General features: G+C 42.3%; 1 protein-coding gene across 6 annotated transcripts in view; it reads right to left on the bottom strand.

The window, feature by feature from the left end:
- Positions 1-26,505, bottom strand: part of gtdc1 (glycosyltransferase-like domain containing 1) — a 426,961-nt gene that overhangs the window by 36,116 nt on the left and 364,340 nt on the right. Inside the window, exons 10-11 of one of the 6 annotated variants that reach the window (XR_005944631.1) lie at positions 4,839-4,983; positions 1,902-3,424 (exon numbers count right to left, since the gene is read on the bottom strand). The exons of 1 other annotated variant lie outside the window; for it this stretch is intronic. Coding sequence is in view for 1 of the 5 variants with exons in the window: in XM_041201717.1 (XP_041057651.1) it covers positions 14,263-14,346 (84 nt within the window). In the remaining 4 variants the exon portion in view is untranslated. Of the gene's footprint in view, positions 1-1,901; positions 3,425-4,838; positions 4,984-12,068; positions 14,347-26,505 lie in introns of those variants that run through there. 4 more of the 6 variants (XR_005944632.1, XM_041201717.1, XR_005944630.1 and 1 more) reach the window with 4 other exon arrangements.

The raw sequence follows: 26,505 nt of genomic DNA, 5'->3' as shown, positions 1-26,505 counted from the left end.
GGAGGCCAACTATAGTGTCAGCGATGGAGTTCAGCCCACGTAGCAGTGCGGAATTGATGGCCTGGATCAAGGTCTCCATGGTGGACACCTCGGTGCATTGGCATGCCAGCACTAGCACCTCAGCCTGAAAGCGGATGGATTCCTCCATCATGCCTTGCAATCTGAGGAAAGCCAGCAGACATCCCTTCCTGGTGTTCCCGAGCTTGCTCCAGCAATAGAGACATGACCGAGTCCAGAGGCTCATCATCTGACTTGGACTCAGCAGATTTCTGGCCTCAAGCAGTCCTCTGAGTGCTAGAGAGCTGGGAAGTCCCTGCCTCCACCTGCTGTGTATCAGGCAGTGAGATGTGCTCACCAGACTGTGATCCTGAGGCTACTCTAAAGCTAGCTCCCACTGAGGTGTATGTCTCTGTGCTGGTGGAGATTGTGGTTGAGCGCTGTGATGGTTCTTCAATGACATTGCTTTCAGGTTCCTCTTCTGACATTTTTTCGGAGCTTGATTGGAGGCCCTGGGTTGTGGACTCTGTTGGCTGTTTCCTAGATGTGCCTGCAAAGACAAGGAGAAATAACTAGTGCATGGCAGGGGACTGTGGAACAGGATACATCACTCACAGCATAGATGTGTGATGGGTGTTGTACTGCTGAATCCTCACTTGGTAGAGCACTGCCGACCTCACTGTCAGCACAGGAATGGCCTAGATCCTCACCAGCCAGATGGGTGGCTCTCTTTTCAAAGTCCATGCGAACCTTGATTTCAGGCATTACTCCACCAGTCTGCAGACTATCCTTCTTGTTGTGTGCCAGCTTGTCCTGCAGGACACCTGCTAGACCAGGTGATAGTATGCTTGGCATGTGTGGGTCGTGAGTGGTCCCATGTATGGGATGAGGACAATGAAGGTGTGTGTGAGAGAGTGAATTGTGATGTCTTTTGAAGTGGCAGTGAGTGAGATCTCTGTGGATGTGTGATGGGTTGTGAGTTGAGAGCGATAAGAAGAGTAACTTTCCCTGGCGGAATGGAGGAGATCATTCATCCTTTTTCAGCACTGGGTGGCTGTCCTCTTTTGCAGGGCATTGGCTCTGACCACTGCTGCCACCTTCCATGCTGGATTGGTGATGTTGATGCCCCTCCTGCGGCCAGAGCGGAGGTAAAGGACATCACAACAGGCTTCCACTGTGTCCAAATGGCCCTCAAGGCATGTGCCATTAAAACAGGGGCAGGGGGTGGCTACAGTCTTCTTGTCTTTCGGGGTCATGTCTTCTGTGCAGCAGTCATAGGCTGGAAGCACTGAGAGGTGTGTCCACGTGGCTGCACTTTAAATATGGCACCCGGTGTGATGAAGCGGCGAGGTGATGGCGTGGCAGGCAAATAAGACCCTGCCCGCCATGGAAACAGCATGTTTCCCGGGAATGCATTATTAATAAGGCAGGATTGGGTCGATACAGCATGATAAACTACCAATGCACCCGCTACTGCACTCAGTGCAAAACCAGGATGATTCCACCCTCTGTTTCTCTCTTCACAGATGCTGCCAGACCGGCTGAGTCTTTTCAGCATTTCCTGCTTTTATTTCAGATCTCCAGTGTCCACAATATTTTGCTTTTATTTTATTAAGAGTAAAGGATAGTTGGGAGTGGCAACAAGGTTGAAATATAAGAAAGAAGATTCAGATTAATTGTCTAAACTCTCTCACCAACACCTGCCCAAACTGAATTATTGCTTTTGAAATAGCTACCTTCTGTGAGATACATTTTATCTTATATCATTAATTCATTGAAGTTTACCAATATCAGCTGCAGTGCTGTTCCTGCAAGTTGTGTGACGCAATGAAGCCAAAGACAAGTTTCATCTCAGCGACAGCTTTCTTTTTATTTCTATTTTTTTTTCCAGAGTGTTCTGCAATTCTCCTGCTGATGGATACAGACATATCTGAGCTGTCAGCAAACGTGATAAAGCAGATCTTGACAGAAGCTAAGGAATTTTTTTTATGCTAGCCTTTGCAAGGGACTGTTATATTTTAATTCCCTTGCAAGTTTCTGTGGTAAAACAGCCGAGAATTGTGGAGCATGACAATCACAGAAGGGAATTAAAGAAACATAGGACTTTATTACTGCGGGTTTACAGGGACATAATCTATAGCTGATGAAATTCTAACTTAAGTACATTGTATATTATCCCACAGCTCAAACTGTTAAAAATAATATTCTTCCACATTATGCAATATAAACTTATGTAAATCAGGATTTTTTTCATGCATCGTGCTTTCTTTAATAAAACTGATTGCAAGATTTGGGTACACTAATGAAGATGCCAGCTGAATTACTTAATCACTCAATCACCTGTCTTATTACCAGAATTCTGAGAGAACAAGGATTAATTTTTCTAGTTTTTTCAGTGCTTCAGAGCAGAACAATTTCTCCATTCTCATGTTCTGCATTCCAAAATACAGTACAAACTCATGCTGTGCACTCATCTAACGGAGACAAAACAGCACAGATCAGTATTAGAAATGTCTGTCTTTCCACCTGATGTCCCGGTTTCCAGATTTAATTATAATGTGAAGTGAACGTTTCTGGACCCCAATGCACAATGAGATATTCAGAAATGCACAATTTCAATTTCATGTGGGGGAAAATGAGAGAACCAGGTTGGAAACCCATCCTGCCTAGATGTTCGCAGTGGAAGAACTCCTTCAGATTGTTGCTCTGATTTAGGTTGTTGGGTAAGAGTACCAAGCAGAGGTGAAACCTATCTGACAGAGACAAGAAAGGAATATCAGGAAGGATTAAGCACTGGGTTGCATTTCATCTCACTCCCCCACCAGCTCATTTCAGAGTATCTTGGACAGAGGCCTTGAATAGGACTGTGGTTGCTAACCTTAAGTGGAATGAATACATGGAATAACTGGAAACATTATACAGGGTTATGTGAGGTCTATTCTGAACAATGTTCAAATCTTGCTTACTAAGTAACAACATGGAAATTTTGTTTTCAAAGTATGAAAGTCTCAAAATGTAATGATTACACTTAAAGATATACTGTTTACCAGCAAACAAAACATCAAATTAACAGGAATCTCTGATCATTACCTATTAATGTCTCAGGTTTGGCTAACATCACAGTATAAATCTGCTGTTAATATACAGATGAACACAGTTCAGCTATCAATCTAAATGCCACCGTCTAATCTACTTCCATCAAATGCTGGGATTACAAAATTCCAATGCTTGGTGCCGGTCTAAAGCCATCTGTGCATCAATCTGATTCAGATCAGATTAGACAGGTGTAAGTACTGACAAAGTCAAATCCTCATTCAATTTTTATCTCAAGGAAATTGATAATACCTTTTCTAGTTTGGTACCTTAGTGGGTTTCACATATGGAAAGTGATGGGTAGAAATGTTAAGGGTTTCCTTTGGCCTAACACCTGTAAATGAAGGGAAACATGGCATTGGTATAGCTCAACACTGAGGGCATACGTTCATTGTTGACATCATTTGACAGCACCCTCCAAACCCATGATCTCTACCACCAAGAAGGACAAGGGCAGCTGGTGCATGATAATACAACCACCCGCAAGTTCTCCTCCGAGCCATACACCATCCTGACTAGGAACTATATCGCCATTCTTTCACTGTCACTAGGTCAAAATCCTGGAACTCCCTTACTAACAGCACTGTGGGTGTACCTACACCTCATGGACTGCAGTGGTTCAAGAAGGCAGCTCACCACCACCTTCTCAAGGGCAATTAAGAATGGGCAATAAATGCTGGCCTAGCCTGTGACACCCACATCCTGTGAAAGAATTAAACAAAACATCCGGCATTTGAATGTAAGTGGGAGGCAATGGTGTAGTGGTATTGTTGCTGGACTAGTAATCCAGAGTCCCAGGGTAATGCTCTGGGGACCTGGGTTTGAATCCTGCCACAGCAGATGGTGGAATCTGAATTCAATATAAAGCTGGAATTAAAAGTATAATGATGACCATGAAACCATTGTTGATTGTCATAAAAACTCATCTGGTTCGCTAATGCCCTTTAGGGAAGGAAATCCTTACCTGGTCTAGCCTACATATGACCCACAACAGTATGGCTGACCCTTAAATGCCCTCAGAACAAGGCCAATTCGGGATGGACAATAAATGCTGGCCAAGCCACCAATGCCCACATCCAATGAATAAAAAAAAAGTTGCCTAACCTCCTGGAATGTTTGGGAAGCTTCTGGAATGGAACTCCTGCTAGTAACCTGGGAGAAAAACAGAGCTTTATTGAACCTGTACACTCCCTTCACTGGTGGTCTTATGTTCAGTTGCAGGCAAAAAATGATGGACAATCTAACTCAGGGGTTTGTGACCCTTACAAACTGTAGGAAAGTATCATGTGATCAACCTCCAAGGTTACCATCAATAAGAGTTGGCAACACTAATGGGACATCACTGGCTCTAAACACTGAGTGTGCACATTGGGCTGTGAATTTGATAGTGTCCAATGCCTAAATGTCAATAGTGCATTGATGGTTTTAAACAATGAATGCACACACTGGAATGGCAAATTGATGGGGCTTACCAAATAAATTTCAGCTAGCAACCGATAAATCTAACTACTGAGATAACAAATGTGGTTTAGATTAACTTAATGTGAATTGAATGTGTAAATGGAGAATCTGCCAAAAGGAGTAGATTTACTATACATTTTTCTTTGAATCAACTTCTTCACATTCATGTATGTTGACATGTAAAAGGGAATTGTTTGTTTCTGTAACATCCAATAATATTCTGTCAAATATATAGATCAATAAAAACAACACAACACTCACAGTTTTAGCTTTAATGACATTATTACCATTTTTCTAGCTGCAGTTCCTGGCCCTGGGAAGACAAGATGAAGCATCTTTACTCCAGTTGTGGAGAGTGAATGTAGAAGAAGATTTTGTGAAAGAATGAAGATTCCCAAGGAATGAGGGTCACATTTGTACGATGTATTAGCCCTACATAGTGAAGCATAAAGTACACATGGAGTGAAGCAAAGAACAGCTAAAACAGGAAGACAAGTGTTACAAGTGATAAAGTTTAACAAATTAAGCCAGTGATTTGAAGTTTTAGATTAAAACCTAACAAGATGCTCCTGTTTCACAAGTAATGAATATTCCATGAACAGCAAGGGAGTGCAGTCTGCTATTTGATGTCACTGACATTGAAAATTTAGGAGAACAGAAATTTCATCATTTTTCATTTGTATGCAAATTTGCCTGTTACACAAATTAACCCTTGAACCCCATGTCACTTCTCATCTGGAGGAATTTACTTGCAAGCATCACACAGTGAAGTCTTGTTACTAACGCAGGGTCATCAGGGCTTCCCTGTGCAAAGGAGGGCCAAAGTCACAAAGCCAGGCTTTGTTTACCCTCATTATTTGTGGATAAAAGAGTAATTGCAACAGTGGCATGTTGTAAAATGCACATCTGCAATGCTGACTCCTGTGTACCAGTGTAATTGGAATGCAAAATGCAACTGTACCTCGTTCAATGGCATGTTTAGTGCTAATCACTTCCACTAGCTTTAAGGTGAAACATCAGGACAATATACAAATCCTATTACTCTTCCTTTCAGCTATGAAGTCTTCAACTCTGAAAGTCTTTGTTATTTATCACCTTAGACAAATGCCACTATCTGCATGAGAAGGCCGGAATAGGCTGATTGAGCTTTTCTAATTGATGTGGATTTAATTATGCTAATTTGGCCAGCTGTAAAGCGTTTTCAGTTTGTGCATAATGTGACCAGCAAATACAGGTGTCCTTTCACTAGAGGCGCTTAATGTTTAACCTCATCATTTTTACTGGCGAGAGGGATTCAATACAGAGGTTACGAAGCACAAAGTTTGGTGCGTGTATAGGTCTTTATAGTGTGTGTGTGACCAATAGCAATGAAATTGTAGTCAGTTGCTTTGTATAACCTACACAATGCTTTTCTAAAAACATTTTGAATCAGTTTTTCTTTTTCATTTTTTTCAACTGTTTGCTCAAAGTGGAAAATACAACAGTAACCCTGAGGCCTATAGCGAGTCAATTCAAATATGAGCAGTAAATAGGACAAGATTAACACTATCAATATATGTAGGCTTGACAGTAGAGGGCATTCTGTTGGTTCCATTTTAGAATTTGAGAGCTATTTAACTATTAGCATTGTAAGTTCAGCCTAATTACAAAGAAGACTTTGTAGATTTAATAATTATGGGATGTTCTGTTTTCTTTTAAATTGTCCTTCATAACAATCATATCAAAAGACATACATATCTTAAAAGTATAAAATTGTGCAATACTGTAAGAGTTAACTGTGAGATTATGTTTACTGAGAGGCCATTGTGACATGAGTTTCAGAAACATGGGCCAGGATTTTACAGCCCTGCCGCGGCATGTCTCCCCCCAACGGATGCAGCGAGCCGTTTAAATCTCCGTGCAGTTCGGTGGGACCGTAATATCTCGCCAGGTGGGAGGGGCCGTAAAATCCTGGCCATGGGCTTAAAAGTTCATTTTAATGTGCTAGTTAAGCAAGTTTTAAAAAATGAAATGCAGGTTTCATCTGTGCTTCATTTACAGAATGTGACAAAAATGCCAAATGTTATTGCTTGCACATTAAGCACTGAAAGGCATGACAATTTTCTTGCTTGCAAACAACAAAGACCTTGGTGTATGCTCCTCTGCCTTAAGGTCTCCTCTGTTCATACAGGACAATGCTTAGCATCAGCAAAGTGGATGGAGATAGATTTAAGTGCACTATAATTTTATATTCCATAGTGCAATCTTATCAGATGTGTTTCTATGCAAGCATTGAGTGCCTTACAAAGACAATGTTCATCAGCAGGAATTTCTTGCTTCACACGCCTGAAAGAGGGGCTCTTAAAGGTGTTGTGATCTAAATTGTTTCAACCTAATAAGTTTTCAATATTTCATATGTTAAAGGGAGAAGCCAAGAAATTCGTGCAAAAACAGAAAAAAAATTCCAGGTTGCCACCTAATTCTGTAAAAAGCGATAATTTCACAATGGAAAAATGTACAAATTTATGTTTGAAACATAATCTTGCACTGGCTGAACCATGTTGCAGTAAAGCAAACTAATGATGTCAATACTTTTTGTTAGCAAATGTTTTGTAGAAAAACTCAGGCAGGAATCACCAGCCTCAGATGCCATGTTACAAGTACAAACATTGAAAGATATACTCCATTTCCTCAGTTATTTCGGGAGGAAATCCTCTGTACTTAATTTATTTGTAAAAAAAAGTGGCTGACCACTTGATCAGGACAACTGTTTTATAGGCTGGGTATGGAATGATTTAGCGCTTAATGTGGCTCCCAGACCTCCAAGTGATGAGCAGTAGGGTGATGGAAGCAGCAGGACAGTGATTTCTCCAGTTGTAGAGTTTAAGACTTGCCCATTCTTTCAAAGATGGGAGACACATCACAGTATTCTTTTTAAAAAGTTACAAAGAGTGACAATTTTCAATTTGAGGCCTGTGCAAAAAACCGGCAATTGCAAATCAACCATCCCACATTCTGTTCCATTAACTTCAACGGAAGGGAAAATGGTTTAGGTCGTGGCATGGGGTGACCAAACCACAGCTCGCAGTTTTCCACCCATCTAGAGTGAAGATTACACCACAATTTACTTTTCTTTCCTGTGATGATATGAATCCTTTTTACAATTTGTTTTCTCTCCTCTTCCCCTGGTTTATTCAACTGTGGTTGGGAGAGACGTAGAGACTAGGATGGGTGAACCTATTTCCAGCTCATACTGCTATGTACTGTGGGGAGACAACTTGTTTCCACTCAATGCTTTACTGAGAAAACTGAAACCAGGAGTTCAGTGACGTTGTAGATTTGGTCTACACAATCACAAGATGGATCTGCTAATAGGGTTAGGTGAAGAGGGGTGAGAGGAGGTTCATGTGGAGCATAAACCAGTTGGCTGAATGGCCTGTTTCTGTGCTATTAATTCTATATGTCACCTCTCGACTTTTATAAGATTATTTTTCAGGATTTTTAATGCTAGAACATTCCAATAACATTAAAATGACTTGGCTGGGGAACAGTATAACACAGGTCTACCAGCTGTAAATAATATTATTCAGAGACCTGTTTGAGATTCGTAGATGCAGTTTAAGCAGTCCGTCGATGAAGTCACAGCACAGGATTTACATAGGATATATGGCACAGAAACAGGTCATCTCGCCCAACCAGACCATGCTGGTGTTTATGCTCCATTCCAGCATTCTCACATCCTTCTTCATCTAAATCTATCATCGTAACTCTCTATTCCTTTCTCCCTCATATGCTTGTCTAGCTTCCCCTTAAATGTATATATACTATTCGTTTCAACCACTCCCTGTGGTAGCAACTTCCACAATCTCATCACTCTTTGGGTAAAGATGTTTCTCCTGAAGTCCCTATTAGATTTTTTTGGTGACTATCTTATATTGCTGGTTTCACAAGATGTATCCACTCTATCAAAACCTTTCATAATTTTAAATATTTCCATTCGGTCACCCCTCAGTGAAGAGACCCAGCCTGTCAATCCTTTCCCAATATGTACACCTATGCATTTCTGGTTTCATCCTTGTAAATCTTCCCTGCACCCTCTCCTGTGCCTCTATATTCTTTTTATAACATGTTGACCAGAACTGCATGCAATATGCTAAGTGTGGTCTAATCAATGAACGATGCAGGTTTAACATAACATCCCTACTTTTCAATTCTATCCCAAAGATATACTTTATTCATAAAATTTATAAAAGTACATTAGGTAACAATTCAAATTTGACAATACATAAAGTGCAATACAGATCAGTTTCTTTCAGTACAGTACAAGATGCCTCACTACATCTGTCACTGCTGGTTATATTTACAATGTACATTTACATTTCACGTTAAATGTTCTATGATCACTCGGTCGGGTTCCCCTTCTGTATACTATGGCGGGAGGCGCTTAGACAGTGACCTTCCCCATTGAGCCTTTGTGGTGGCTGGTCCAAGCTTTAGTGCACCCCTCAGTACATATTCCTGTACTTGGAATGTACCAGTCTGCAACACTCGTTCACCGACAGCTCTTTGCACTGGAAGACCAGCAAGTTTCAGGTAGACCAAAGAGCACCTTTCACCGAGTTGATGATTCCCCAGCAGTAATTGATATTTTTTTCAGTGAGCGTCCTTGGGAATCCAGAATCCAGTGTTATGGAACTGCTCAGGATGGACCTTAACAAATACTTTGCAAAGGCTCATTCCAGGAGGTGGGTGATGGTCTCTTCCCCACAGCAGCTGCCTTGAGGACAGCATTTGGAGGCAGTGAGACTCTGAGCATGCAGGAAGAATCTGATGGACAGGGGTCTTCTCACCACCAACCAAGAAATAAAGCCTCATGCTTGGTTTGCTTTGTTTATGGTCTTGCTAACCTGTGGTACAACTTCTAGTGATTGTGTAATGGTACACCAAAGGTCCCTTTGTTCCTCTACCTACTTAGACTCGCACCTCCCAAGTAATAAACAACCTCCTTATTCTGCCTCCCAAAATGTACAACCTCACAATTATCTGTGTTGAACTTAATTTGCCAATTATTTGCCCATTCCAGAAATTTATTAACATCCTGTTGCATTTTACTGTGAGTCCTCCTCAGTATTGACGACCACCCAACCACCCAATCCCCAATTTGGTGTCATCCACAAATTTAGAAATAGCGTTTTTGATTCCAAAGTCCAAATCATTAAAGTAAATTGTGAATAGCAGTAGTCGCAGCACGGATCCTTGTGGAACACCACTTCCACCTTCTGCCACTTAAGTAACTACCCTTTACTCCCACTCTGTTTTCTGTTTTGAAGCCAGCTAGCAATCCATTCTGCCACTTGTCCCTTAGCTCCACATTCTCCACCTTATTTATTAGTCTATGCTGGGGCATCTTATCAAAGGTCTTTTGAAAATCCAGATGAATTACATCCTGCCTACTATTTTCTACTCTCTCTGTTGTCTCCTCAGAAAAATCAATAATGGGCTAGATAGAACACAAGGGTAGCAAAGTTTGTAGTAGCTCAATTTTTACTGTTGATGGCAATCCCTCCAGTTCTAGGTTGTATCTACCAAAACTGCCATCAGTCCAGATCATTTAAACACAAATATTCAGAAAAAAAAACTGATTTCAGGGCTAACCAAAATTCCTTTCACTGATTTTTGAAAGGTTGTGAATATTGGGCTTCAACTTATAGATAATGGTGAAAGTGTAAATCTTGCTTTGTCTATATATTTAATTTTTGCATGCTTTTAAACCAGTGAAAGGGCAGTTTTAATATTTGTCTCTTTCTAACTCTTAAGCAAGCCAATGACATCCCACTGAAATGTAAATTTGTGGTCTTTGAGCACAGTAAAGAGAGGGGGAGTCACTTTAAAATAAAATCTATTATTTCCAAATCCTGGATTGTTCTGCATTATCTTTTACTTTTTTTGCCCAACATGGTCTATGTGCTTTCATTGGTGATGAGAATAGAATGATCTTCAGCACACTTTTTGAAACTGGCTATCCATATTGTTCTGTTTCTAGCTGACAGGAGGAATGCTTGTTGTCGAGTGATTGAGCTATATCCGCTTTTCCTGCTTGTAAGGTGGAATTCTCCACTATCCAAGGACCTTTACTATCAGAGTCAATACTGAGAAAATTCACTCTAAAACAAGCCTGTCACTTGCTTCTTCAAGCAGTGGAAGCCAAACTAAGAAGAACCCTAAACCTCAAAAACAAATGCCCCAATTATTAGTATGCTGTAGGATTGTGTAGAGCAGCCTTAAAATAACATTGTAAGCAATAGAGTATTTGAATGTATAAAACAATTCACTAAGTCTAATCTGAAATAATGAATGTGTTCTTATTCTATTTCAATGTTGAAGGTATATGTGCAGATTTCCTTTGTTATTTTTCTCATTTTGTTTAATGATTACAAAACTTTCAGCTTGATTTTGCCAAATCCTGAATATTGCTAAAACTTTTTATTGGATGGTTATGCATAAGACCCCAACAGAATGTACTGACATGGAAATAAACTAATGCACAAAAGATCCTTATGTAAATTTAAACAAAACTAAAAATTCAGTAGAGGGGGGTGGGGGTGAAAGCTCCTTGTCAATGTGATTTGTAACACAGCACAGTAGGGGATGATGCATGCAATGAAAGTTTAGGAGTCATTCAGTGAGTTTCTATGCATCTAATGTCTGAAGGTATTAAGGTAGACTAGTGTGTTAAGATGACCCCCTGCTCCTCAGCTCTAAATACAGATAGCAGGAAATGAGGTATATGGATTTCTTTCTTCCTGGTTACTTATTTCCAGGGGAATATAACTCACATAGAAAGCACCTTTGGTCACTCAAGAGATGCACAAAAGGTGCCCCGAGACCCCCTTCTATCCACAAGAACAATAGACCAAACTGGAGGACAACTAATGCTGTATGGAGAGTTAAGACCTTCAGGTAGGTCTATTCAAATTCCAATGATGTGGGGGTCCTCAAGAATGGGTGAGGATTTCACTAGCCACAGCAGGTTTAGGATCAAAAGGTCCTGTTAAAGAAAAGACGGCAGGGAAATCTTAAAACCCTTTTGTAATGTAACTTTATAAACCAAACACAAAGGATCCTTAGATTGAGGCCTGTTACACAGAGAACAAAGGATGCAACAAAACTGATTTGATTGATGGAAGTGTGTGTTGCCTCAATCATATGATCTGATTAATACGTTTTAATCGCAGAATTCAAGTTGAGGAGTTACTTGCCCCATGTTTATCCTACTATTTATTTCTGATCAGAAAAACAATCAAAAACAGTTTCAGAAAAAGGCATATTGTGATTCATTGTGAACATCGTGTAAAACTGTGTTAAATAAAAATACAGTATACATCAAGGGCTTTTCAAATGTTTTTATTTTTAAAAAGTTATTCTTGCAGGCCAACTCAATAGGAATTTAAAAATAAAAACAATCTCACTAGTTGTGCTAACAGAGCAATAACCACATCAACAGAAAAAAATGTAAATATTTGCAGTGCTCCTTCAACTTCAAGCTAGCATGGGACATTTTATTAAAGTGAACAAATCCAATTAAATTGAGTATTTATTTAACATTTTTTACATTCACTCCACAATTATTTGATAGCTCATCAAGGGTTAATTATATCAAACCCACCACTATTAACTTAAAATGAGCCACTACCTTAGCTTTTTTTAATTTACAACCCTCGGCACTGTGATTTGCGGGTGCACAGTCTTAGCACTGCAAATGTGCACATCTGAATCAGCCTGACACTTTCAGTCATGATGAAAAAATTGCATTAATGTCTTCTTGTTTTGACGTTGGAACCAGGTGAAAGAATTTATTCCTGAACATTATTTCTTTCAATCCCTTTCCTCCTTTAGGTGTTTTGAACATGGGAAGTATTTATATCTTGCAGCACACAATGATTCGGTTAAGTGGAAATTACATTTGGGAACAGTGAATGCTCCTCCCAAAACTTCCCAGGACCGGCATAATGTATTATTCTATTCCTTATACTTGACTACCATGATCCCTTAGTAATATTTGTCAACTCCGACGGCAACCACAATGAAGAGACTATACACAGAATTCCTAATTACAGATTAAAGACAAAGAAAAACCTACACTACAGTTTCCATGTGGCAGCTGATGTGAGGTACAAAGGAACAAAGAGTGCAAAGTCCTCCTCTTTTTCATCTGCACAAATGTAAAATGCATTAGATAGTGACTGTGGGTAGGTGTGCCTGGGGCTAAATTGCAGCTGCACGCTCTATCGTGTAGGAGGACAGTTTTGTGATGTACCCAGGGGCCTGAGTAACCTCTGCGAAGTCTATTAATGCCACAGTTAAGCACATTCTGCTCCTAACAAACAACATTACTCATAAAACATTTTTCTTAAAATTAAGTACATAAACTAGAGATTCATTGTGTCCTATCTCGCCAAGTTTTTTTTTACTGCTGCTTATATTTTCCTGGCCTGGTGTCATACCATCAGCTTTCCAGAGTAAAAAGCCAAGTCTATCTAAAAGCCAAAAAAACATTGCTGTAAGCGACAGAGACACACTATCACTGAAGAGATGCTGAGAAGAAAGCTATGACCCCAAACAGCACTACGGCATGATTTAAAAAAAACCCTTTGCATTGTGACATAGCTGTGAGGTATTCAAGAAGTAAAAGGGCTCTATTTGCCAATCTTTCGGGCAAGTGTTAATTAATACTGCATTGCTGATGCTGAAAATTTCTGGACATTTATGTAATATTTACTCCAGCAAACCTTTATTCTTTAATTGTGCTTTTCATTCATGTACTCGAATCTGCATCTGCTTGCAGCTATAATCAGTTATGAATCAGTTTGTTGGAGGTGGATTTTGATAGTGCCTACTGTCTGCATGGGGGGGGGAAGAAAACATCCCTGCTTTCAGTGCATCAAATAGATGGCACCACAGAATATACTCTCAACACTAGTTTGAATTGCAGCTGTTTATCTTTTAGCTTTCCTTAAGATTAATTAATTGCAATTGCAACACTGAGAATCAGGGGAATACCTGCCAGAATTCTTATTAATACCTTTGCTAAAGAATCCTTGCACACCACACTGATTAATTCACAATAAAAAAAAGGAGAGACTGAAGCAATCTTTGCCTGAAAACAATTCATGGATGGCTGCCCAATTAGTCCGCTAGCACTCTGATCCTCCTTTCAGACCCTGTGGCCCTTTGAGGACATGACAGGACTCGAGCGATAACCTGGCAACCTAGGTATAAACACAGCCAAGTGTGAGCTTTTGAAGCTGCAGCTTGGCTGCCATCAAGTCCGCAAGAAGAAAGTATTTAGGCACCATGTCATACAGTACAAAGGATAAAAACAGATTCGACCGGAAATTCAATGTGGCACCACATATGGGATACATGAATGTGGTTACACAACAGGCCACATATTTTTGAACAGATAGTCTCCTGCATGTGAAACAGGGACATGTGTAACCATCGTAACTTCGCTATGAATCTGTATTTAATTTGGGTTGGGTGGTGGCAGGGATCGGAGATCTAAAGCCGCCACAGGTTTGTGGCAGATGGCTCTGTGTCAGCTATGACAAGCAGCCAGGCTCAGCTTCCTCTGCAGATTTTCTTTCTCTCTGATCAGGTAAATATGGGCACACTCTGGAAACTTCCACAGATTCTGCCTAAGGCTGCAAGTTTGTGACTTAAACCCATCTGTCACAAATCTTCTCTAGCTTCTGCTGTGAGCAGAGACCTGAATTTGCCACGAAGAACTACCCAGGAAAAGCGAGCCAAGTCAACCTATATAAAAGAAAAGAAACTTTTTAAGAACAAAGGAATTCCTTTTACATCTCCATGTCTTTGAAGTACCCAAAAGTATGCAAAAAAAATCTGCATTTTACATGTTATACTTTTTCATCTATGCTGCTCTTTTACACATAAACACAGATTAACGACGATGAAAAGACTGAAACTTAAATGCACACAAATGTTCGGAACCCAGTGGCATGGTTGCAAAATGCTGACTTCAACCTATCATGGTCACAGGTTCACCTACTAACTCAACCAGCTGAGTTTAGCTGGTCTGGCTCTGTCACGCTTACAGTAAAGCAGCGGGAGTCCCATCCTTCATGCACAGATTCAATAGACACCACAGTTTTGACTGGCTTTGCCTGAGCTGTTAGATACAATAGCCTAATGGTAATACTGTGCTTCAACTTAGGAAAGGTGAAAAAGAAAAACAATGGGTATTACTCTGCACGGCAAAATTAATTCCTGCCGCTGGAAGGGAAATGGTATTGATAGCAGCTATATAAAAGCCCTCACTCAAAACCAGTGTATTTCTTAAGCTCAAGCAGCAGGATTTTTTAGGATTAAAATATAAAGCAAATGTAAACAATTGTATGGAAACACAAAATTGCATTGCTCTAGTTACGGGCAGGAGCTCAGGTTATAACCTTTGCTCATATTCATCCCTGCTTCTTCAAGAAGGCAACTTGCTCATTGTGCCCATGTCATGCACAACATCAGGGGCAGAGTTTTACTTTCTATGGGCAGGCGGGCATGCGCCAGACCCGATTGGGCATAAAATTGGGCAAGATGGCATCAAGTGCTTGCGCACTCGTGTGATATTTTACTGGGCGGGCATGCGCAAAAGTCGGAAGTGCGCCCGCCGGAAATTAAATGGGAAATTGAGCCTTTTAACAGCGCAATTGTCTGCGATTTTTTTGTGGCCCATCCAACCTTATGGTTGGCGGACAGGCGAATCAGCCAGGCGGCCTTTAAATTTTTCATCAAATCTCATCCAAGGGCAGAATTAACTCTCCGTCATGAAATAAGATAAAAATAAATATTTGCGGACAGCATTTTAATGAGGTATGCTTGCAGGTGCTTGATTGTGATTTGCGGACATTTTTTTTCCACCTTTATTTAATGATTTGCAGGTCTGCAGCTCCCTGAGGCAGCTGTCTGCCTTCAGAGGGCTCTCTTGCAGTGCTGTGCCTGCTGTGATGTCATTGCCCATCCTCTTCCCAACCCCACCCTCGCAGCGCTGAGCTTTTCAGCGCGCGTTTCACACTGGCTATCTGTTAATTGACCAGCCAGTGTGAAATCGCAGTTGGCAGTCTGTTTCCAGGCTGCTACCGGGTCCGCTGATCACGCATATCCGCCAAGGGTAAAACTCAGGCCCAGGTTCAGGCTTGGTGCCTTGCTGTTGTTAATGAGTGAAACAAAGCTAAAGATGATTTTTACTGTGGGTTGTTTCTCAGTGACAAGTCTGGAATGGAACAGCACAGCAGTGGCAATGGAGATTTCTCTGCATTCTCACCTGGAATCAGGAGAGCACAGAATGGGAGGTTGTGGGAGAGATTTTTTTTTAAATCGGCCATCTTTTCTCAGTAGTGGGTGAGATAATCTGACAATCCTTTTACTCATGCTAAGGTTGTGCTAAACATTAGGGGACAGAACAGAATGCAGCCGCTTCCAGAATTAAGAGCACTCTGTGAATGTGATCTGTGGCAGTTTGTTAAAAAAAATGCACATGATATTCTAACAATGATGGCAAGAATTGACTCTCTCTGCTGCCTTTAACAATTCTGTTCAAGTGTCAGCCTTGGTTCAGTTGGTAAGCTTCTTGCCTCTGAGTCAAAAGGTTGTGGGTTTTAATCAATGAATATCCCACTCAAGGGGCAGATTCGTCCCAGATTTAAGTGTGGTAGTGGGCGTGAAAAACAATATTTTACCCGCCATTGCGGCCAGTGGGTTTTCATTCCATATTGCCCGTTTCCGGCCTCATTAATTATGCAGCCACAAGATCACCCCATCACGCTGGCAGGCAGCCTCTGAATCGCCTGCCTCACCATTACCTCACTCTGGGTGCCATATCTAAACTGCAGCTGCACGTTCTCAATGCTTGCAGCCCAGGACTGCTCCAGTGAAGACATGGCCATGAAAGCCAAGAAGGGTTCAGTGACCCATCACTGGCCTATTGGAGGCCTGACGTGAAGTCCTCCACCTCCGCTTTGGCCCCAGGAGGTCCAGCAATCTCACCACTCCGGCTTGGGAGGCGGTGGCAGTGGTGGTCAGTGCTAATGCTGCACAGAAGAGGTTGGTAATCCACTGTAGAAAGAGGGATGAATGATCTCATCCGTGCCGCCAGGGTAGGCAACCATCTCATCACTCTAAGCTCACACACTCCCAAGCCCATCACACATTCACTAGCATCTCACTCAATGCCAGTACAAGGGACATCACCGTTCACTCTCTCACACACAACCTCACATCTCTATCTGGCCTCATCTCCTCTGGAGGACTGCCTCCTCAGCCCTCACCATCTTGAGGCCACTTGCACAGATCAACATGTGCCCCCACATACACCCTGGGATACTCCCCTTCCCCAGTACAGCCCCTGCCCTGCAGCCTCTTCCCTTGCCTGAGGCCACTTCTCCCTCTTCCCCAAGCAAGCCCTAGCCCTGCAGTCATTTAAAAGTCATCCCTGCCTTATGGCTGGTCTGGTAGGCAGACACCTGCCTGTGAGCCCCCCTAAAAGTGATGTGGCGCTGCCTGCAAAGCCTGATGTTGATGACCACGAGTGCTGTCTGAAGCAAGGTAGGCAAATAATCCTCAAAGTTCAGAGCGAAATGCAGCTCTCCAGATGCACATCGTTTATGTTCAGTTGTGAAACACGCTGGCATTCAATCATGCCAAGGTACCTGGATGATCCAGTGTGGGGGGATGATTCCAGTGAGCAGCGCTGAAGTATTGAAATTAGGTTCCCGACGTGCGGCAGCAAGAAACACAGTCCGCCACTGATGGATGGAACGGGCGATCGCAAACTGACTTCACGATGGCTTAAACTGATTTTTTGGCTTCTCGCCATTGTGTCCGCTCATTCCCACCATGACGTCCTCTGCCAACGGGACCGGAAAATTCCGCTACAAGACTTGAACACAAAAATCAAGGCTGACGCTCCTGTGCAGTACTGAGGGAGTATCGAACTGTTGGAAGTGTCATCTTGTAGAGACATCAAACTAAGGCCCATCCAACCTGTTAGCTGGACATTAAAGACTCGATGACACAATTTCAAATAAGAACAGTGAAGTTACACCAGTCCACTCCTCAGTCATTCCCAAAATCCCATGCCATCTTTCCATGCAATCCTGCCCTTTTACCTCCTCCCTTCTCACCATCCAGGGCCCCAAAACACTCCTTCTAAGTGAAGCCAAAATTTACATTTACTGTATTTTTTAAATTTTGGTACATTGTATTTGTCTGATCATGATGTGGTCTCCTCTACACTGGGGAATCCAAACGCAGACTGTCTGGCCATTTTGCGGAAGACCTCCTTTCAGTCTGCAAGCATGACCCTGAGCTTCCGGTTGCCTGTCATTTTAATTCTCCATCTTACTCCCACTTTGACCTTTCTGTCTTCAGTCAGTTGAAGTGTTCCAATGAAGCATAAAGCTAACTCGAGAAACAGCACCTCATCTTTTGACCGGACACTTTACAGCCTACTAGAATCAACACTGAATTCAACAATTTTAGGTTGTAATCTCTGCCCCATTTTGTTTCCTTTTTCTTTGCTGGTTTGGTTTCTCTCTGTTGTTTCCCTTTGTTAACCATTTGCTTTACTTTTGAATGGTAGCTATTCATGATCCTGTCATTCACATCTCCTCTAGGCACATATTTTGTTTCTTCACTTGTCTGATTAAAACTCTCTTTGGTTTACATACGAACATGCATACAAACATGCAAATAAGGAGCAGGAGTAGACCACGGCCCCTCGAGACTGATCATGGCTGATCTAATTTTAACCTCAACTCCACATTCCTGCCTTTATAACCTTTCATTCCCTTGCTTATTAAGAATCTATCTATCTCTACCTTAAAAATATTTCATGAGTCTGCTTCCACCGCCTTTTGAGGAAGAGAGTTCCAAATACTCATTACCCTCAGAGAAAAAATTCTGCTCATCTCGGTCTTAAATGGGCAACCCCTTATTTTTAAACAGTGACCCCTAGTTCTAGATTCTCCCACAAGAGGAAACATTCTCTTTACATCCACCTTGTCAAGACCTCTCAGGATCTAATATGGTTCAATCAAGTCGCCTCTTACTCTTCTAAACACCAGTGGATACAAGCCTAGCCTGTCAAACCTTTCCTCATAAGACAACCTGTCCATTCCATGTATTATCTAGTAAACCTTCCCCGAACTGCTTCCAGTGCAGTTACATCCTTCCTTAAATAAGCACACCAATACTGTACACTGTACACCAGATGTGGTCTCACCAATGCCCTATATAATTGAAGCATAACCTCCCTACTATTGTATTCAATTCCCTTCACAATAAACAGAACATTCTATTAACTTTAATAATTACTTACTGTACTTGCACACTAACTTTTGCAATTCATGCACTAAAACACCTAGATCCTTCTGCATCTCAGAGGTCTGCAATCTCTCACCATTTAGATAATATGCTTCTTTTTGATTTTTCCTGGAAAAATGGACAATTTCACATTTGACAGATCTTTGCCCACTCACTAAACCTACCTATATCCCTTTGTAGCCTCCTTATGCCCTCTTCACAATTTACTTTCCTACCTATCTTTAGCAAATTTAGCAACCAAACCTTCAGTCCCTTCATCCAAGTCATTTATATAAATTGTAAAAAGTTGAGACCCCCGCACTGATCCCTGTAGCACACCACTCATCACATCCCGCCAACCAGAAACAGACCCTTTTATGCCCACTACAAGAACAGAAAATGCTGGAAAAATTCAGCAGGTCTGACAGCATCTGTGGGGCGAGAAACAGATAATGTTTCAAGCCCACATGACCCTTCTTTAGAGGTCATACGGACTCGAAACATTAACTCTGTTTCTCTCTCCACAGATGCTGTCAGACCTGAGTTTTTCCAGCATTTTCTGTTTTTGTTTCAGATTTCCAGCATCCGCAGTATTTTGCTTTTATCTTTTATGCCTACCCTCTGTTTCCTGTTAGTTTGACAATCTTCTATCCATGCCAAGATGTTACCCCCAACACCATAAGTTTTTATTTTTCCTTTAACGTGGCACCTTATCAAATGCCTTCTAGAAATCTAAGTACAGTACATCCACTGGTTCCCCTTTACCCACAGCACACATTACTTCTTCAAAGAGCTCCAATAAATTGGTTAAACATGATTTTTCTTTCACAAAACCATGTTGAGTCTGCTTGATTACCTTGAATTTTTTCAGGAGTCCTGTCATAATGTCTTTAATAATAGTATCTAGCATTTTCCCTATGAAAGGTGTTAAGCTAACTGGCCTGTAGTTTCCTATTTTCAGTCTCTCCCTCCCTTTTTGAATAAAGGAGTTACATGCGTTATTTTCCTTCCCTGAATCTTGGGAATTTTGGGAAATTAAAATTAACGCATCAACTATCTCCCTAGCCACTTCATTAAAGGCCCTAAGAGGTCCTTAGGTCCATCAGGACTCGGTAACTTGTCAGCCCGCAGCTCAGTACCACTTCCCTGGCGATTGTAATTTTCCTGAATTCCTCCATCCCTTCCATTTCCAGATTTACAGCTATTTCTAGGATGTTACTTATATCCTCTATAGTGAAGACTAATGCAAAATACCTGTTCAATTCATCTGCCATCTCCTCATTTTCCATCATTATTTCCCCAGACTCACTTTCTATAGGACATTCACTTTAACTCTTTTCTTTTCAAATAGCTGTAGAAACTCTTACTGTGCCTTCATATTTCTTGCTAGCTTTCACTTGTGCTTTATTTTTTCCTTCCTTATCAATCTTTTAGCAATTCTTTGCTGTTCTGTCCAATCTTCTGACCTGCCACCCATCTTTGCGCAATTATATGATTTTTCTTTAAGTTTGATACTATCTTTAGCTTTTTTATTTAACCACAAATGGTGGGTCATCCCTAGGAATTATCTTTCTCGTTGGAATATATCTATTCTGTGTATCCTGAAAAATCCCCTTAAATGTCTTCCACCGCATCTCTATTGGCCTATCCTTTAACTTACTTTGCCAGTTCAATTTAGCTAGCTTTGTTTTCATGCCCTTATAATTGCCCTTATTTAAGACCCTCTCTTCTCTCCCGCAACCTGAATGTAAAACTCAATCATTTTATGATCGTCGCTATTTAAGGGTGCCTATGAGGTCATCAATTAATTCAATCTTGGCTTTTGCACCATGACCCATTTTGTCATTTAATCTCTCGTACCCGCCACCCTATCAAAGACCTTCCCTTTTGTTCTTTTTCCCACCGTCCCTCCCCCGCTTAACACTTCTCAAAACCTAACACATTTCTAACTTTTCCCAGCTCTGATGTAAGGTCACAAAGGTGAAATACTGGCTGGAGGTTCACAACTGCCCCCCACCCCGGAAGCAGGCTGGCAGGTGGGGGTTGTCTAAAATTGGGTGCCATGGCAAGGGGGCACCATGCTCCTGCGCTCATTATTTGCAAGCCTTCACTGATATCTTACCAGTGGCGAGATTGACTCTGGTGGCCCGCCTGCTCATGGGCCATCTGAGGCCTTTAAATGACCACCTCTTATTACCACTGGTGTTTTAGCAGAGGTTGGGGTGTGGGGTGATGGGGAGACCACACAACATGGTAAGGTCCTCTTGTGGGTTTGGTGGGGGGAGTGGTTCCCTCCTGGTCAGGGACGCTATGCTCCACAGAGACACCCCATCCAATAATGTTGGTGCTCTGTCTTGTTACCCACCCCAACCGGGGGCCTGTCTTTTTGGCCCCGACTTACCTTGGTATCCTGCCTCCTCCATGGCTCTGAGTTGGGAGTTTAGCTGCAGTCCCAGCAGTAGCCACTGCTCCCGGTGGCATTGCTGGGACTAGAGAACCGTCAGCCAGCTGCTCTTGGAGGCAGGACATTTTGCCGGTGGAAGGGTTGGGGGGGGGGGGGGGGGGTGAATGACGGATTGAAGCCATGACCTCAGGCAATTAATAGCATGCCAACCATAAAATTTGGGCCTGGTTTTCCAACCCTGCGGAGGAGTGCTCTGCCCTGACTTTTGAGCCAGGGCAGAGCTGCCGCCTTTGCAAAAAATTCCAGACAGTAACGCTGTTTCACTCACCACAGATGCTGCCAGACCTGCTGAGTATTCACAAACAGATTATCTGGTCGTTGTCACATTATTGTTTTTGGGAGCTGGCTTTGTGCAAATTGACTTTCGCATTTCTTACATTAAAACATGGACTACACTTCAAGAACACTTCATTGGCTGTAAAATGCTATGGGACATCTGATGATCATGAAAGGCACTATAGAAATACAAGTCTTTTATTATATTTCATGGTCATTGCATTTCTGCCTAAGTCTACCTCCGTGATACTACTATCCCTTCATTTTACTCATACATTGCAGGCACTCCATTATGTCATACTCTGCAAGCTCCATCAGTTATCCATTCCCCAGGCAACTGACTTTAAGATTCTTGTCTTTGCTTTAAATCCTGCCATGGCCTCACTTACCTCACCAAAATGATCTTTTCCTACTTGGCATGTTCATGTGTACCCTCTGCATCTGCACCACTGCACTGCTCCTTTTTTCCTGTCCCTTGTATAGCAACAACTTGCATTTATCTGGTGTCTTTAAGGTAGGGGTTGAAGGAAATGGAGGCACACATGAGGCTTGGATGATAATGAACAGAGAATATTTTGGGTAGGGGCAGGAACCATGGTGGAGGATTGTAGGAGTGGAGGATCCTATATATTACAACAGCTTGTATTTCTATAATACTGTTCATTTGCAAAACACAACAAATAGAATGCTGAGCAGGAGGAGAAAAGGGTAAAATAGAGATGGTAAAAAGAGTGAATGCAAAGGCACAGGTGAAGAGGGTCGTTTGAGGAGTTTTTAAGTTAGGAGATAGGTGGCAAAGTGAAGGAAACTGGGAGTTCCAGAAGTGGAGTAGGTAAGATCTAAAATACCATTTGTGTTTAAAAAAATACTGACAGTCCAGTGCAGTACTGATGGATTTCTGCACTGTTGGAGGTGCTGTCTATCAGATGAGACATTAAATTGAGACTCCATCTGCCTGTTGTGATGTAAAAGATCCTACAGTATTATTTCAAAGAAGAGTAGGGGAGTTATCCCCAGACACCTGATCAACATTTATTCCTCAATCAATATCAACAAAATAAAACTACCTGGTCAGTTTGTGGCAGTTTGCTGTGTGCATCACAACAGTGACTACACATCAAAAGTACTTCTTTGGCTATAAAAATGCTTTGAGATGTCTAGTGGCCCAGAAAAATGCTATATAAATGCAAGTATTTCATTTTTTCTTTTTATATACTTCTTCAAAGGCCTTTATCAGCTGTTAGCATTTTCATCATGACAGTAATCTCAGGACAACAACATTCTAAAATTTAGAAGCCCATTTGGCTACATGTTCACCCATATGGAAGACATGGGGTTCAGAGCAAAAGTTGAAGCATAATTCTGCTATCGCAGTAATTAAACTTAAGCTGAACTAGTTCATGTGTTTACCATGTGGAGTTCATTACTGTGCTCAGAAGTATTGCCAAGGAGAGCAGCATGACTCAATAGTCTCTGGATATAAAAAGGTTACATGAGCTACCAAATTTGATAAGTAGATAGTCCAAATCGCTACCAATGGAGAATTTGTTTTGATTAATTTTGTAACATTTCACATGCCTTTTACCTTGTAAGTGCGGATGAACAAAATTTATCTTAAATCACTGCTGCAAGAGATCAGAAAAATCAATTGAACAATGCTGTCAATTCAGAAATTCAGACTCCTTTCAATAGACAGGATTGTGCAGAAGATTAGCACACTGCTCTTTTCAAATGTGCCCACTCACAGCCTCCGTCCCTGACCCCACTGATGTTTCTGGGGTCAGAGGGAGGAGTCATGAGTAGCAGGCCTTTGGATCTAAATCTAGCCCAAATGAGAGGGTGAAAAGTTTGCATTTTCTCCTGGATGTAGGCCTTAAACTCAACACAGTTCCTAGTTGACAGACTTGAGCACAAAACGTGACACAATTTGGCCATAATTGACACTTAGTTGGTTTTGAGACACGGTGACAAAAAAATAGGACAAGTGTCCTATGGTCAATATTTACATTTGTTATTTAGACTGAAATCTGCTTTCTCAAAAAAAACTTCATTTCAGGCACTGCACACCTTACTTCCAGTCACATTCATCTCATATCATCACACTGAGAGCTGAGAGAGCAAATCCTAACTTGTATGATTTAATAACTGACCATCAGCATCCTTCCATCTACAAAAGATGATGGACGTGCAGCAAGCAATCCATTTCAGATGGGGTGTCTTATGATGGCTGAAGGGGGCCAATCCTCGAGAGGCAGGTTCTGCCTCAAGTGCTGCACATGAAGCTTCCAAGTGTCCTTGTGGGTTGTTTTCCATGTTGGCGCCTATTGTCAAGCCACTGGTCATCCTGCTGGCACACTGCAGCCCCCACAGGAGGTGTTGCCATTTTCCTCTGTCATCAGCGAGTGACTCCCTGATGCAAGAAGTGACATTTAGGGCCTTCATGTCGCACTTGCAAACATCCTTGAAGCAGAGCTTTGGGTGTCCCAATGGTCAACTGGCTCTGGCTACCTCTCCATCCTTTGGTATGCGACTGTCTTCCATCCTGCGGATGTGCCCAAGCTAACGAAGCCACCTCTGTTTGATGAGTATTAACGCACAAGGGAGCTCTGCCTTCGAAGCGACTGCTGCATTTGTGATTTTATCCTGCCAGGACATACCGATAATGTGCCACAGACAATAAGGATGGAAAATTCTTGATATCTGCGAGTCGTCCATGTTTCACAGTCATAAAACAAGGTGCTGAGAACACAGTCCTTATTAACCATCAGCTTGGTCCTAGGAGTCAGCTTGATGTTATTTCACGATCATGTCGCGAGTGCGACAAAAGCTACAGTGGACTGGTGAGGAAATGCAGGGGGACACCTGAATCTAAGTCCGGGCACCAGACGCTCAGAGTGGAGAGGGTAGGGAAAGCCTAGGGGGGTCACCTAGACCCCTGGATCGGGGAGAGGCCAGTTGGAGGGAGGTCTGGAGGCCACCAGGCCTTAAGGGGAGGGGGGGGTGCCTGACTTCAAAAGGGGGCTTGCGATGGAGGCATATCCGCCCTCCCCGTCACTTCTCGCTCAGAATCTAACTCCATTGATTTTTTTTGGCTTCCCCCAAGCAACTTCAATCCTCCTGCCAGCCTAAAAATGGAAGCTGGATGGGAAACAGCCGAATTAACCAAATTAAGGGCCTCAATTGGGACAAGGGCGAGCTTCCCATCTGAAGTCTTGCCCGCCCCGGCATAAAAACGCTGTGTGGTCAGGGCGGGAAGGAGTCTGGGGAGAATCCCGTCCCTTCAATTTCATGCTCTCCGCTCCGCCTAAGGATGCATTGGTGGGGAAGCGTAAAATCCTGGCCAATATATCCTAAAATCAACAAGGGGGCAAGCCATATTAGATTTAGCAATGAATAATGAGTTAACGGCCTAACGGCGAATAACATTTATCCAATAGCAAAATATGATCAAGTTCAATGTAGTGCTTGAAAAGAAAAAAATCAAATCAGCTAGTACGATTCTAGATTTAGGCAGGGCTGACTTCAGTGCAATGAAATAGAGACAGTTTACAGATTGGACAATATGTTAATGGATAAAAAACACAAAAGATCAATGGAAGGTGACCAAAAAATAATGTAAAGCTTGACAGAATCAGTTTCTATCCCTTAGAGCCCTAATTGCCATGATGATTAATGATGGATGTACGGGCTGTCGAATTTGAGAGAGCCTGGGGTAGGTGCTGCTGCTGACTCTGTGGGAGCCAGGGGGATGCATACAACCCAGGATGTGGGACAAACTTCTCAACTGATGGCTCAACAATGCTTAGTCTAGGTTCTGGCAGGGCCACCCAGCTCCTGACCTCATTACAGCCTTGGCTCAAACATGGATAAAAGAGCTGAACTCAAGAGGTGAGGGGGATTGCCCTTGACATCAACATTTGACCGAGTGAGGAATCAAGGAGCCCTAGTAAAACTGGAGCCAATGTGAATCAGGGGGGAAACTCTCCACTGGTTGGAGTCATTTCGGGCACAATGGAAGATGGCTGTGGTTGTTGGAATTCAATCATCTCATTCCCAGGACATCACAGCAGGAGCTCCTCAGGCGAGTGTCTTTGGCACAAACATGTTCAGCTTTTTAAAAAATTCATTCATGAGATGTGGGCATCGCTGGCTAGGCCAGCATTTATTGCACATCACTAATTGCTCTTGAGAAGGTGGTGGTAAGCTGCCTTCTTGAACCCCTGCAGTCCATGTGGTGTAGGTACACCACAGTGCTGTTACGGAGGGAGTCCCAGGATTTTGACACAACGGCAGTGAAGGAACGGCGATATATTTCAAACTCAGGATTGTGAGTGGCTTAGAGGGGAGCTTCCAGGTGGTGGTGTTCCCATGTGTCTGCTACTCTTGTCCTTCTAGATGGTATTAGTTGTGGGTTTGGAAGGTGCTGTCTAAGGAGGCTTGGTGAATTCCAGTGCATCTTGCAGATGGTACACACTGCTGCCACTGTGCATCGGTAATGGAGGGAGTGAATGTTTGTGAATGGGGTGCCAATCAAGTGGGCTGCTTTGTCCTGGATGGTGTCAAGCTTCTTACTGTTGTTGGAGCTGCATTCATCCAGGCAAGTGGAGAGTATCCCATCACATTCCTGACCTGTGCCTTGTAGTAGTGGACAGGTTTTGGGGAATCAGGAGGTGAGTTATTCACCACAGGATTCTTAGCCTCTGACTGCTCTTGTAGCCACAATATTGTAGCCACAGTCAACATACTCCTGGCTTGAGCATTGTAGATGGTGGACAGACTTTGGGGAGTCAGGAGGTGAGTTATTTGCCACAGAATTTCCAAACTCTAAACCTGATCTTGTAATCACAATATTTATA

The sequence above is a fragment of the Carcharodon carcharias genome, chromosome 12 (genome assembly GCF_017639515.1).
Source record: "Carcharodon carcharias isolate sCarCar2 chromosome 12, sCarCar2.pri, whole genome shotgun sequence".
Lineage (NCBI taxonomy): Eukaryota > Metazoa > Chordata > Chondrichthyes > Lamniformes > Lamnidae > Carcharodon > Carcharodon carcharias.
This window is presented reverse-complemented; position numbering and strand designations above follow the sequence as displayed.